The following is a 15275-nucleotide window of genomic DNA, read 5'->3' as shown; positions in this document are numbered from 1 at the left end:
TTTATCCATTTGTGTTTTCTGCTTTTCATCTATTCATTTTTCCCCCAAAATATATTAAACTTTGTTTGTTGTACACTATGTAGTATACAATGAAATTAGCTGAAACCTACATGGAAGGCTTCTGATACAATAGGAAGGCTACCTGGATGTTAATCTCCTGTTTGATTTGCTTTGTCGTTTACAGTTTCAACACAAAAGATATAATTTTTTTTTTATTAAATTAAAGTAGAATAAAAAACACTGCTGTTAAGTAATCATCTATTTCCTTTATTCATTTGTTTGTATAGACAATAGTGTTGAACATTTGGAGCATACACTAAGTTTTAAAGCTTGTCCCCAGTTTATTTATTTATTTATTTTTTTACACACAGTAAAACTAAATTAAAAATACAAATTCATACGGAGTGAAAACAAACACTCATTATGAAAACCTAACAGAATGCCATTCTTTTAATCTAAAATCTAAAATGGTTTCAATCATTCTCTGGTCCTCATTCAGTTTTAATCTGAAGTGAGGCTGGTCAGAGTCCAGTTTTAGTTCTACAGGGAAGGGTTTTCACATGTTACATGTGAAATAATTTTTTTTCCTATTCCCACTGGATGCTTCATTGCTAAACCAATAATGATCAGCGGTACTAAAAGGTCCCTGAGCACCAAAGGAGCCTTACCATGTAAGCATTTAAGTCATTTTGAGATTTGATAATATAATGAATAGAGTTCATAATATAAATTTTCTTAAGAACATGACAGTGATGTGATCTGACTAGAATTTTAAGATTTTAATTGCCCGATTATATACATCGTTCTTGGTGCCTCGATTGTTGCCTGTTCCACTTGTGACCCACATATTTTTATACTCATTTAAATTTAAATCTTTGAATGTTTGAACATATTTACAACATAAAATAGTAGTAGTTTGTTTTTTAAAACTGTGACTAAACTTATGTTTGCTAAATTTTAAATGGTAATGCAAAAATTACATCAAGATTTATTTTAACTTTATTTTTTAACCAGGAAAGTCAGTTGAGAGCTAATTCTCATTTACAACAACAACCTGGTCAAGAGGTAGCATACAGGGCAGATGCAAAATATTTTAATTCTGACGTTGGATTGACAGTTTGTCTGTGGATTTTTAGAGGTAAAGTATTACTGCTAAACAAATAATGGGCACTGGAGGAAATACTAATTGAGACTTTCATTTACTTCTAATATGAGACATGACGTGTCAAACAATGCTGCAACAGGTTTCAATTACCGAAACTGATGTATCAAAACATGTGCAATGTCCTTACCAGGTACATATAAAACAGTGTCATCATCAGCGTTGACAACCTGGACAGGACTGGAATATTGCAAATAATTTATAAATAAACTAAAAAGAAGTGGACTGAGAACTGAGCCTTTTGTGGTACACCTCTGTTAATTTTTCAAAATGATGATCTGAGGCCACTTATGACTGACATATTTTTCCCAATTTATAAGATATGATTTAAACCAAACTGAACTCATCTTAGGTTTCGATTTATAATATTCCCTTTAAACCTTTTAAATGTATCTCAAAAACATCTGCATTTATCATTGTCAGTCAATTTAAATGCTAAAGTCTAACTTTTTAAATTGAATTATCTCCAATATGAAAGTAAATCATATGTATCTGTTTAACCGCTTATTTTAAACAAGAGATAATTCAAACCAGTACAGAGATGGTGTTAACTGCATTTATTCAATGCCCCAATTTAAATCCTACTGCAATAATGCAATGGACCACTACCCAGATCCCCAGGGTCTGCATGTTTTACTCCCTACTCCAGCACACCTGATTCAAATGATTCATTACCTCCTCAACATGCCATTAGGTTCTACAGAAAACCCCTTTGGTGCTGCACCCATTTAAAACTGATGTTTGGCAATAGAGAAACATCTAAAATATGCATGTTGCTCGCTTTAAAACCAAGGTTGGGTACCGCTGTAGCAGTACACTTTGCACTGACAGTGGAACTATGGCTGATGATGAATTGCCCAGAAGCATGAATATACTGTAAAACCCGGTTGCCTTTTATTATTCAGAATCTCTTCCGAAACCATTTGAAAGTATTCAGAAGCCTGTCTCCATGAACATCTAAGTATTTCAGCAGGAGGTGTTTTTTTTAAATGTCATATGCTGTTATGTACCTGTATAAGATCCATCAAAAATATCACCAAAAGCTCAAACTTCAAAGAGAAGCGATAAATATCTGCCCCTCTTCCCAGCCTCATGTGCACACACATACACTGAATAACACGCTGCTTCTTTTTGTGTGTATGTAGTGTTTGAGTTGCAACAGTGTGCAGTAGTGGAATATGTGTGTTCAGGTGAATCATTTATGTCATAGGTATGGATTATTGATTACAGTTCTTTATGGTCTGTCTAATACCAGACAACAGAGCACCTGAATTATAACCAAACACTTCAATGGAGGAACTCTCTTGGAGCGCTTGTGTCAGATGTGTGTCTTTGTTTGTGTCCTTGGGTGGCTGAGTGTCTGCACTTCTCTACACTTGTGTGTGTATAGGTGCGTAAATCCGCTCTGCTTGACGTATATTTACTGCCGAAGGCTCCTGGGGTTGAAGCAGGCTTCCTACTGCTTGATAAATAGCCTGTTGTAAAACAAAACCCCAGTAGTTTATATACAGATACAACACTTCTTTGTGCTTTACAAGCTACCCAAATGCTTGAGTGTAGATATGAAATGTGGAGATCGGAAAGAACAATGTTAATCTACGTAAAAGAGGAGACGGAAACGCAAAAGAAACGGTTGCCTCTGTAGATGAATCTAGCAGACTAGTTCCTCCACATATCTGCCTGAGGAAATTAAGTTGATTTAAAAAAAAAAAAAATCTAATAATTTTTGACTAGCCATTGGCATTTTCCATTTGTACTTTGACCATTTATCTTTAGTGATGAGCTTTAAATCTTTGAGTTTCTTTCTAAAGGCCCAGAACATCCATGCTGCAGGTTGCTGGGCAGTGAACATGTCAGGATTTTGATGGGAGTTTAACTTGATTCTTAGATCATTTATTTAGGATACTACTGCTTAAAAGTTTCAAATTGTTTTAAACTGCTATTTTAACATGTTCACCAGATTACAGCTGAAGAAAGGTTAAACCAGAGGAAACGACATAATTTAAGCATCTTCTTCCTTAAACCCAGAATATTCCTAACATGACACAAGCTGATGTATCACAGAGCTACAACATTTATCCTGCATTTCGCCCTAAACTAATCTGGATACAGTATGGCTCTGCAGAAATACAGATTATATGAGTTTCTATTTTCAATCTGAAGACTTTACAACCACATCAGGAGCTTAGAGAGAGTGGTATTAAGCCCAGTGATGGTGTAAGCCGAATGTATTTTTTTTTACACTGTACACTACAGTATATCAGTGTGTTTTAGTATATTGTTAAATATTAGCCCTTAGAATTATTTACATTTTAATCAAGTTTATAAGTTTGGAAGTGTAATATTTAATTTTGGTCAAATGTAAACACGTCTATTTTATTTTGGAAAATCTTGCCGAATCATTTTGATTACAATTTAGCATCTCTGGTTCAATCACCCTTGCAAATGGGCGATTGAACCAAAGATGCTGTCACTCATTATGTCCAGTGCACAGACCAGTAAGGCTTTTATGTTACATTAGGGTTACATTATGAATAAATATATATAAAACATTTGTAGTTCAGGAAGTGTCTGTATTGGACCAAGAATTTAGGTTTGTATCCGGCTTTGACCTGTTAAGCCATGGTGTTGCTGGGGCTGTTGTTGCAAATGAACGACACATCGTAGCTGTAGTTGTCAGGGGGAAAAGTTTATCTGCCACCTTTTTCGAACTGTGTTAAAAAAAAATACTTTTCAGTCAAACTGGATGCACTAATCCAGTCATTTTCATGAGGTGGTGGAGAGAATCTTCCCGATATTTATTGTTTAATTTAAATTCTTTGCTAGTGGAACAAATGCATAGTCTTGTTGCAAGCCAGACTTGTTTCTGTGCTATACATTTAACATGTCAGAGCTTCAGTGGTGACATGACGAGGTGTGAGACAGCAACAGCAGCTGGCAGCACTCTAGTATATGGCGGAGCTCTGGTGGGATAGATTCGCTGGTACCTGGAAGAGCAACACTGGCACTGGCAGGTTCGCAGATACGTCAGTCCAGTCAAAGGTTTAGCAGCAACGCCAAAGTTTATTTCCTATTTGGAGCTAAACGTGGTTCCTCATGTGGAAAGTCACCAGTAGAAGAAAATTGACTGAGTAATAATGATGACGAAAGTGTGTTACCCTGGACATATGTTGAAAAGTGGAAACGTCCAGGCGAAAAAGGACATTTGGTCACCAAATTATATATTACAGATTCATTGCATACAGGATTATATATGTTAAGTGTTTGTTTATATTAATTTTGATGATTATGACTTACCTTTCATGAAAACCCAAAAATTAGGTTCTGAAACAAAAAAAAGGGTTTCTAATCCAGAAACGTTGTGCTACTGACATATCTCCATGTACTGTACAGTATTTGCATTATTTGGTTGAGGCTCCTTTTCCATAAATTTTTGCATCAATGCGGCGTGGCATGGAGGCAGTGGGAGGCTGTGCCTTTGCTGATGTGCTCGTATTGGTTTAATAGGAACCTTCAGCTTGTCTACATTGTTGAGTATGTTGTCTCACATTTTCCTCTTCACAGTACTACCAGTATATAGATTGTTTATGTGGTTTTTGCTAGGCCAGTATAACTTACTTATGTATTAGTAGTGTGGACAGGTCCTGTTGGAAAATAAAATCATGATCAGGATAAAGCTTGTTAGCGTAGGAGAGCAAGGTTTGCCCTTTAATGTCCTGGCAGATAGCTGAACGAACTTTAAAACTTTACTTCCAAAAGAAATTCAAACTATGCTTTCATCTGAAAGGAGAGCTTTGGACCTCTGAGCAATAATCCAGTCCTTCCTCATACTTCTGATGCCGCCTCTGATTTAGGAGTGTCTTTAAAACAAGGAATACAATAGTTGTAGCCTGACGCCTGGATATGTCTGTGTGTGGTGGTTCTTGAAGCACTAATGGAAGCGAGTTACACCAACAGCAGTAACACCCAGTGCCGTAAAGCTGTATAATCATTTAAAATCTGCTCATGTTTATTACATTATTAAATTTGAATCTGTTTTATACTTTTCTAAAGGGATGCTGATGCCTTTTGTTGAAACCAGTTACAGTATAACCTTGGACATTTCACAACAGACTATGACCTTGTTGGTGCAATGGCACAACCAGAGAATACAAAATTATTTACTCATTAAAGTAATTGTTCCTGTGTTTGTCTTCAAGAGGTCGTTACAGTCGTTCCTTTCAGATTTCCCCACAGGACACAAAGGCTGCGCGGCTGTCTACATCTTCCGGTAAATTAGGTTATACACTGGATGAAACTTTAATGATTCGCGTGGGGATATGAAGCCGCAGCAGCAACGGAGAAGAGCCTATAGATACCACTGGAAGAATGGAGATATCTGAGGATAACACAATGGCCGTGTGTAGTGGAAATAATGAACAAACCGGCAAAAACTGAGCAGTTTCACCAATATAGGGGTCCAGCGATTAGGTGGGATGTAGGAATTTAACTGATTTCTTGAAGGAATGGAATAAAGTTGGTAAAGAAAAGTACATAAATTCTACCTATCATCCCCTTCACCCTGACATCATTCATCCACATCTGTACTTCACTTCTGCTGGGGAGACGTAAAAATGTTCTCATTCATCTTCATAACAACACAGTGGCCATTTCCTACATCATTTGCATTCCTCACCCATCTCTGGTTTGGTTTTTGCTTGAAAAGTGAGGATAAAACGTGACCTTGCAAATGGGCGAATTAGGAGGGAACGTATTTTCAGGGATCACAAAGCTTTCCTGGCCCATGATGATGATTGGCTAATATGCCGATTTAGACTCCCAAGAGCGTTGCACTCATCCCTCATCCCTCCTGCCTCCCTCCTACTCAGCAGGATGTCATCTGACGTTTAAAGCTGCAGTAGGTAACTTTTGTATAAATGTATTTTTTTTTTACATATTTTTAAAACTGTCTCTATATCCTGACAGTAAAATATGAGACAAATAGTCTGACCAGGAGCAGAAATACACTTTTTCCTGGTCAGAAACAACCAATCATAGCCAGGAGGAATGTCTGGCTCTGATTGGTTGTTAGCAGTGTCAATCACACTTGTATACACACTCCCCGCACAGCGCATACGATCGTTCAAGCTCAAGATTGTCGTGCAGCAGCTGCAGGGAGAGATGGTGGAGAAACAACCTGAAGTCACAGGAAAACTGACCATTTCTGAGGTGGGACCTGCTCAGAAAACAAAGACGGGTAAAAATTGGAGCAGTAGGCAGACTCTGCTGTGGGCAGAGGAGCTGTGGAGGTCTGAGGTGCAGCAGAGAGCAAGGGGGAGGAACCTGTAAGGTGTGCTTGTTCACATTTTCAGGCTAAGTCCACAATTTTTTCAGAACTTCCTACTGCAGCAATAAATGACTGCAATGAAGTTGACTTTCTAACAAGTTCTTTTACTGTGGGCAACATATGTGCTTTAGCATCTGATTTACACATTTATTAAGGGCCTTTCTTAGAATTTGTTTCACAGTTTCTTTGCTCTCTTCTCCGTGGTCTCCATTGCTAACCGAGAAATGACAAAGATCAGCTGGATCGTTTAACACACAATAACATTCCTGAGGTGCTTTGCATTGACCGTTTATGCTTGAATCTGGGTGTGTAGATGGCAGAACATGAGACAGAACCCGGCGTGCAAACGTTTTGGTGCAGTTGTGATTTATAAAGGGAAATTGCTTGCTGGTGTGCATGCACATGTTTATATATATATATATATATATATATATATATATATATATATATATATATATATATATATATATATATATAAGATTAAACAGAGAGGAAACTTTTAACACCTCTGTCTGGTAGATTTGCCGTACATTGCTTTTATTAGCAGTGTTTAACAGCTAGTTGTAAATTATCCTTGATGGGCAAGTTTTTTACACTTCTCCTGCACCTCTTGTAAGACCATAAAACTTCTAATAAATATGAAATGCGCTGCTTGTCGTCTCTTACACTGCTGACACAGCAATATTTTATTATGAGCCGAGGCTGCAAACTGGAGGGATCCTTCAGTCTTTATTATCCTTCATCCAGCCTTCTTTCATGTTTTCTCCTCCTCCTCTCAATGGTCACTCTGAAGGGGACTTTAATAACAAAATTGATTTAAACCAACAATTTACTAATAAACCCTGTTCCTAAAGAATAGGGTGATACATTCTTCATATTTTCAGCTGATGTCTGCTGGAATGTTTCAACTTTATTTATATCTATATTTATAATTAAAGGAGTTTAATTTAGGCTCTCTTGCGAGAAATTATAAGACTATGTGATCTCACTCCTATTCTGGAACATTGGGTTAATGTTTTATTTTGCACTTTGAAATACCACATTTCCAACAAAAACTCTACATTTTGTAATGCTTCACGGAGTTGTATGATCTTAGCGGCCTAGCTTCCAGAACGAGAAAGGGCTGCTATATAAGTTGCAACACTAGTAGTGTCAGATTCCTATTACATTAAAGCTCTAAGAAAAACCTCTTTAGTATCTGTCTCAATCCAAACCTCCTCTTCATCCTCTTTCTTTTCCTCTCAAACCTTTCATTTCCTCGCCTTTCCTCAGCATTACCATCTTTTGATCACCTCTCGACTCAGCGCCTCCTCCTTCTGCCTCACAGAGTGATTTATCATCATGTTCCTTTTTTCTGCTGAAATGCCATTACTGTCAAAGTTACAATGGAGACATACGGCCGCTCTTCACCATTCATGAGACTCATGCTAACAAATGCCAAATGCATAAACAAGAATGTTTTTGGGCAAAACTTTTTTTTAAATCAGGATATAATAGGTTAAAAATGAAAAAGGAACCTTCAGGGAATAGGTTTAATTTAGTCAAAAAATAAACATTTAGGATACAAGACATCTGTTAAGATGAGGTCTTTTTCTGACCACTTTGACAACACTTGAGTATTTCAGCGGCCATCCAAAGTTATTGCCGTCTAAAACTCTAAATATCCCTCTATATGATAAAACACAGAAGAAATATTAAAGCAGAGGGAGAGAAAGAGACGTGAATAAGTACAGAGAAGTTGTAAAAGAGTGAAGGGGTACTGAGGCTGTGTGTCATAGAGTCCCTAGAGTTCTAATTATCACTGTATGAATTATTACATCTGTAACTTCTGGATCTCCCCCGGAGTCTCAGCTCTCCTGCCTCCACCCATATACACCTCTAGACCACCCTTCACTTCAGGCTGTTTCTCCCTCCTACCTCCCTCTCCTTTATTCCTGCTCCTTCTCTTCCTGTTTCATCCAAAAACATTTTCATTCTCCATTACTCATTTCAAGCCTTTCAAGTCACTTGAAAGCCTTAATCTAACTGGAGAAGACTTTGATTCACTTCTGTTTAAATGCGATTATCAAATCTTAAAGCTTGAAGTTGTGTTTAAGGAAAAACAAAAAACAAAAAAAGAAATAAATATATTAGCGCTTATCCTTGAAACCAATGTTCTGCCAGCTAAACAAGTACACATGTACTGATGTTGAGAATCTAGAGCAGGGGAGGCTATAACCAGTTCAGCATCAAAAGTCAGAGTGAAATCTAGCAGCATTTCAAAGAGTCACGCAACAAAGTCCCCACACGTATTTAATAATTCAAATGTCTTTGTCATTCCTCAACTGATTATTTGAAAATAAAAACGACTGAAGACACAAAATGTCCCCCAGGAACATGTGTCCACGGGGCAGAGTCTACTTTCCCTATATCAAGCCAAGCCATGCCCCCCCTGCTGGGATCAATCTGAATAATTGCTCCAACACAGCTATTAAAAGAATAATGTGTCTAACAACAAATCAGGCTTACTGCTTACTGTTAAGGCTTACATGTGTGCTGCGCCAACAAGTGAAAATGATTTGTTATGAGGTGAAAAAAACGTTCTGGTTCAAAAGAGCTCCCCCTGTGGACTGGTTGAGGTAACTGCAATAAAGATACCTGAACAGCAGACGTATGTAAAGCATCCTAAATGGATAAAGAAGATGAATGCAGAAGTTAATATTTTTTTTAATATTTTTACTAAATAAAATCTGCCACACACTGTAGGTAAATTCAGAACGTTGACCGATTAAAAAAGTCGCTGCTAGCTGTACAGAACAAGGCAGAAGAGCCGCGGGTTTGCCATTCCTGACCTAAAACATTCTCTCTAAAAAGCAGGTTGGGGGCCTCTGCGCGGAAAATGGCATGAAAAACATCTGTGCAGTTAGATCTATTCATAGTCCTTACATTAGGTGGTGATAATACCCTGTAATGTGAGTTAACACCAGTCATTTCGCACCATAGAAGAAGACAAGCAACGTTTGTTTGCAAATGCACTGCATGAGATATTATTTTACTGATAAACAGTGAGGTGAAGCTGCTGGGGCTAATGCACAATGAAAGTTTTGGAGAGGTAAGCCATTCTCAGTTCTAGTGCTGCACTGCGATGAGTCAGTCATACGTTTTACTGCAATAACACACTTTATTCAAAACACTAAATTACCTTGCCTCTGTGCCATCAAGTTCAGGAGAAGCCTGTTAATCAGCTAAAATGCACAGGTGGGATAAAGCAGGTAAACACTACAACATACAGGACAGTGGGAGAACTACTGATTCAAGATGCCTTTGGTGAGCTTTAAGACTAATCAAGGTTGACTCATGTCTCATGAGAAATTAGTCTGACCTTCGGGGTCACTTTATATCAAATATTTTCAAGATTGCTACAATGTGGATGGTAAACAAGACTCCAGCTGGTAGCTGAACATGAAAACCTTGAGTTGGATTCTTCCTTTGTTTATGCTGCTTGCACCAGTCTGTCATCGTTTGGCCGCATTGTTAACAGAGGAACACAATTCATGTCTTATGTTCCCATGGAAACGGTGTTAATGTGCCTGCTTGAAAGTGTTTCTGCGTGAAAGAGAAGCACATCCTCACATACACGAACCTATAAGTGTGAGCGCCTTACCTGGTATGGGTACAGGGTAACTCCTCCATTAGTCCGGTTCTGGTGCTGATGAGCCTGTGAAGCAGATGCACTTAGAACGGCTCCTCCACCGTTGTTACTGGGGCTGTTTACTCCACTCCCGGGTTGCTGTTGGGCACCAGCTTTTCCTGAACTGGGTAAACCATTCCTTCGATCTGCCCCTGCTCCCAGACCCAAAGAGCTTGGCTTAGATCCCAGTCTGTGTCCTGCTCCTTGGAGCTGTTGATTAGTGGGACCAGAGCTGGTCGTTTGCACCCCTGAGGGACTCCCTTGACTGGGGGTGGATTGTCCATGGATTGGGCTTGGAGTTGGGGTCTGACCGGGGCTTGGAGAAGGAGACTGCGAAGATGAGGGAGGAGTGTAGGGAGCAGTCACAGAAGAGCAGGGAAGAATCGAAGGAGCCCATTCGCGTGAAACTGGACCCCCCGAGGCTCCCGATGGTCCTGAAGGTCCGTGAGATCCATACCGAGCTGGAGGCGAAGAAGTGGGAGACAAATCCCACTGATCGAGGGTGAGGACCATGCGTACAGCTTCCTGCTTGAGCTGAGTGAGGTGCGTGGCGCAGACATCACAGCGACTGTCACGCTCGTTCCACGCCCGCCGAGAGCTGTTGGTCACCTGAAGCTTGTCGTGGAGGAGGAGTGAGAAGGAGGGGTCCTAGGAGATTAGAGGAAGACGAGAAGGTTAGAAAAAATAATACCAGTGGATGGAGGAATGCACATTTAACTATACAGATACAATGTGCAGCGGAATCTGTTGAAGACTTGCTATAGCAAAACTTTAAAAAAAGGAAATAATGACAAACTGCTCAGCCAAGGAGATAATTGAAAAAGTCTGAAAAGATTTCTGTTAAAGGAATTTAAATAAATATTTTGTGAAAGTGCAGTTTGGCTTGGATGCTTCTGAAGTTACATAAGCTAGTCTTCTAGTGTTCCTCGTTTTCTACACATCCTCTCTCATATCTTTTCTCCATTTATTAAATTTTTTTTCATGTGTCCTGGTAGTGTAGCATTGAAAATTGGTGTCTTAATGCCAAAGAGAGCCCAACAGATTTTACTTTCACAAGTGGAGCCTTACTGTTTTCGCCATAGTGCCTAACTTGAGTTATATATGCAAAATGCTTTATTAGATTTTATTCTGGGACTTTTTTATGTTTAATGGACACAAAAAGGGGAAGGTAGATAAAAAAAGAAGAATAAAAAAATTAGACAACATGCTAAAAGGGAGAAAAGGTGAAATAAAATAGAGGAGAGGAAAAGGAGTGAGCAATATAATATAACATCCTCTGAGTCTGCTTCTACAACTGCAAAGAGAGATATAAAAACAACAGAAAAACAAACTGATAAAGTATTGCAGGTACAAACTACCAATGCCTTGATACCATCACTGAAAAATACACAGTATTATTTAATAAGGGATGTATAAAGTGACAGCTTAAGCTAATGATAGGGTTTTCAATATAGAAGTGAATCTGTAAGCACCTGAATACAAGCACCTGTGCACCTTTGTAAGGTTTACTCATAAGAAAAATTCTCAATAGTGGTTGTGGGTGGGGCCAAAGACCCACCCCCCAGAGTGCCGAGGCAGATACCAGAGAAACCAGAACTCCAGATGCCCGAAAGGACCCCCAGAGCAAAGGTGCCCAAGGGGGACCAAGACAGGGATAGCAGCCTCCCCCATCCAAGGGAAGAGCAGAGAGGTCACAGTGCAGTGACATGTAAAAAAATTATCTGTGGCACGAGAGTCACAATATATACTGCATTTGTGTGATAATTACAGCACGTAAAATAAGTTTTGAGCAGTAAATATACTTGTACTATGTCTTTTGACATGAAATTCACACCAGATTTCACCAACAACCCAAGTAACCCACATATACATTGATAAAAAAAAACGTTATGTAGAATGGTAAGTGATATTGAATAGTGATTATTGGCCCTTGTCCTTTTGTATAATATGACTAAATAAAGCAATTACAAACAAATTTATTTGCTAACTTGGCCATTTGCCAGCCCATTTAGACCACAGCATGTCAACTCCCCCGTTTGTCTCTCTTCCTACTTAATGTTGATTTCAAGGATAACGTGATGGATTATTTATGTATGCATGTGTGTCCGTAGCATGTTTGTATGTTTAACGTGGATTTATTGGTACATAGCTGAGCTAAAACCAGACACAACACTTGAAGAGCCAGGGTTCTGCTTCATCATTGGGAGAGGTGACAGATATTGACCGGTTCGTATATATTTACACAATTCTCGAATGTTCCGACAAAAACTTGGCCGAACAGCATCCGTGTATATTCCCAACAACACAAACAAGAAAGCAAAAAAAAAATCCCAACACCTCCACACATTTCTTTATACTAGCAGCATACATGTAGGTCTTTTCCTCTCGAATCAGGATCTGGATCTTTGTTTTAGACACACTTATCTTGGTCCAAGCGCATCAAAATTTTACACGTGCTCTTTACATTTCATCATTTTAATTTGTTTTGTAGTTCAGAGTAGACATGTAAGTATGAAAAAGGAAATGGTGATAGTGCTGCCAAAGGAACTTACATTGTCCTGATTTATGGCACACTGTTAACTTTACACTCTTCATTCCAATACGCACACAACGGATGTCACTGAGTCTGTCATAAACAACACACTTCATGTCAGTAACTGGATTAGATGTTTCAGAGAATGCACTGGTTTCTTCCCATCTGAACTCACATAAGCAGCATTTTTTAGGTACACCAACATATGTGGGAAGGTAAGAAACAGCTTAAGAAACTCTGGAAGGATACTGCTGGATTTTGTTACCTTTGATGTTGCCTCGCCATGGATTATAACGCTGTGATATTTCATCCCCTTTTGAACTAACATGAGAACACCTCATGTTTTTCAGTCCATGTTTATAGAGGAAAATAAGGAGAAATTGTTGGAGCACACAGGGCTTCAAGTTTGCTACAGGTATGTTTATGAGGATTTCCTCTAACCGATCAGTGATATGCTCGGTATTCACATCACATTATAATATAGACTCAATTTGCTGGAAATCTCACAGGATTACTTGATAAAATACATCATAGTGATGCAAGCTCTGCAAACCTAAGCCACATCATGCAATGGATAGATGAGATAAAACGTTCAGAATGATTTGCATACTGGATTTGAAAAATAAGTATGCAAGTTTTGTTGTGGCTGAAAAGTGCAAGTTTATTCAACAAGCAAAATAAGGTAAAGCTTGTTCTTCTGTAGCATTCATCTTAAAGCAAACCAGATTGGAAGGAAACAATAACTGAGTTGATAGATGAATGAATTAGAGCCCAATCCAGTGTATATTAACTCCCCCTTTGTGAAGGGATGGAGACATAAACTCTGATTGTTCCAGGTAAAAAATTATAATCAATCAATCAATTAGAAGTAAGCACATTGCATTTTAAATCAGAAAATAAATGAAAGGATTGCTTATGACAATTGAAAATACTATATTTATTTAAGCAAGTAAAAATAATCTTGTTAAGAATACATGCTTTCTAGAATTTTTAAGAAATAGAAATCACTTTATAAAGGTTGTAGTTCCCCCTGATCTGGACTCTAGTAGATTTTAACCTTGAAACACTTAATGGTGCACCAGCATACTGCAGCTTGACATAATCACATGTGTGCTAGTGAGTCGATGGTAATATTGTGGTATAGCCACAATTACTATATTGAATTAAGAAATCTGATGCACCTTCTGCTGTTTCAAAGATTTGTATTAAAAGAAGCAGCCAGTGGGTTTTAATATGTGGCCTGAGTGTGCAGCATATACTTTTCCAGACTAATTGGAGCCACTTGTCCAGAACAAAGCTGCACCAAATCTCCTGTCGTCACTCTTTGGTCTAAATATCTGAGTTAACAAGCAAAAGTTCATCCACAGCCAGAAATCAATGTCTGAACCTCTCTTGACCTCGGTGAAATACAGTTTGTTGCCATTTCCACAAGACATTAAAGGCTTATCTGGCAAAACTCCCAGAATAGGGTTGTGTTTTTCATTTAGAAATAGTACCTCTGGTGGCCTCCTATGATACCTCCTATGATAGCGGCCTATAGCATTGTGAGCTAATTAAGTCTGGCTGCGTTTATAGCAAGACTGATGATTTAGGAACACATTCATTCAACAAACCATCTTGAGGAGGTGGAGTTGTCTTCTCTACCTACATTCCAAAAAAAGGTAAAAAACAAACCTACCTACATCTCTTTGCAAAAGTATTCACACGCCTTGAACATGCTCACATTTTGTCATGCTACAACCACAAACAACAGTGTTTTTTATTAATTGCGACAAATGTATGAAGTTTTTGTCAAAACATAATATTTCCAAGCCTCAAATTTCAGTTCCTGCAAACTTTCCACATTTGCGGTTGCTTAAACAAACCCAGCACATTTTCAAAGTGCGTCAATTCTGCGCATGAGCAGAGACCTTCACAGCTCACTCCAGGAGCACGGGCATTTACCTGCACGGGACAAGTGAATTTCTCCACTGTGAGATCAATAAAGCTTATCTTGAATATCTCAATACACGACAGCAGGAGGAATCTGCAGATGGAGATGTTAATCAGAGTGATGTGTTGGCTCTCTCTGTTTATTGACCTTTAATCAATACAGGAGTTATAATCACAGAGAGCTCACGTGTGCGTATTTCTGCCTGAAATGATTAAGCCTGTGATAGATGTCTCCCAACAGATCAAAACAAGCAGATATTCACACACAGAAAGATGACTGACAGAAAAATGCGCCTAAACCTTTAGGAATAATAATAAATAAGTCTTTGCTCGTCTGCAGAGACTTTCTGCAATTAGTTTACTCCACTTTTCATTTATTTTCTATATCATCCTATAGGCTGTTAGCAGCAGCTTACAGTCTTACAGTCTGTCAATGAATAAGCCTCAGTCACTTACAAATCTGGTACTTTCTATCAATATACCCATTTGTTCATGTGTATGTTTGAGTGCTTATGTGGATACAAAGCAACACTTCATCTAACGGTAAAATACTGCTTCTTAATGTGAGAGCTGCCTCCTTGGTTATACCAACAAACCACACGACCACAAGATATGCTCACTCAAACACAGCAGGACACTGTGTGTGTGTGTG

General features: G+C 38.5%; 1 protein-coding gene across 3 annotated transcripts in view; it reads right to left on the bottom strand.

Moving 5' to 3' along the window:
- The window catches only part of kif26ba (kinesin family member 26Ba), a 119541-nt gene that overhangs the window by 67458 nt on the left and 36808 nt on the right, over positions 1 to 15275 (bottom strand). For all 3 annotated transcript variants that reach the window (XM_036136527.1, XM_012881517.3, XM_021308067.2), the window contains exon 3: positions 10132 to 10806. In XM_036136527.1, coding sequence (XP_035992420.1) covers positions 10132 to 10806 — 675 coding nt within the window. The remainder of the gene's footprint in view (positions 1 to 10131; positions 10807 to 15275) is intronic.

Source organism: Fundulus heteroclitus, chromosome 4, assembly GCF_011125445.2.
Source record: "Fundulus heteroclitus isolate FHET01 chromosome 4, MU-UCD_Fhet_4.1, whole genome shotgun sequence".
Lineage (NCBI taxonomy): Eukaryota > Metazoa > Chordata > Actinopteri > Cyprinodontiformes > Fundulidae > Fundulus > Fundulus heteroclitus.
Note: the sequence above shows the minus strand (reverse complement) of the source record. Positions and strands in the feature narration are given on the sequence as shown.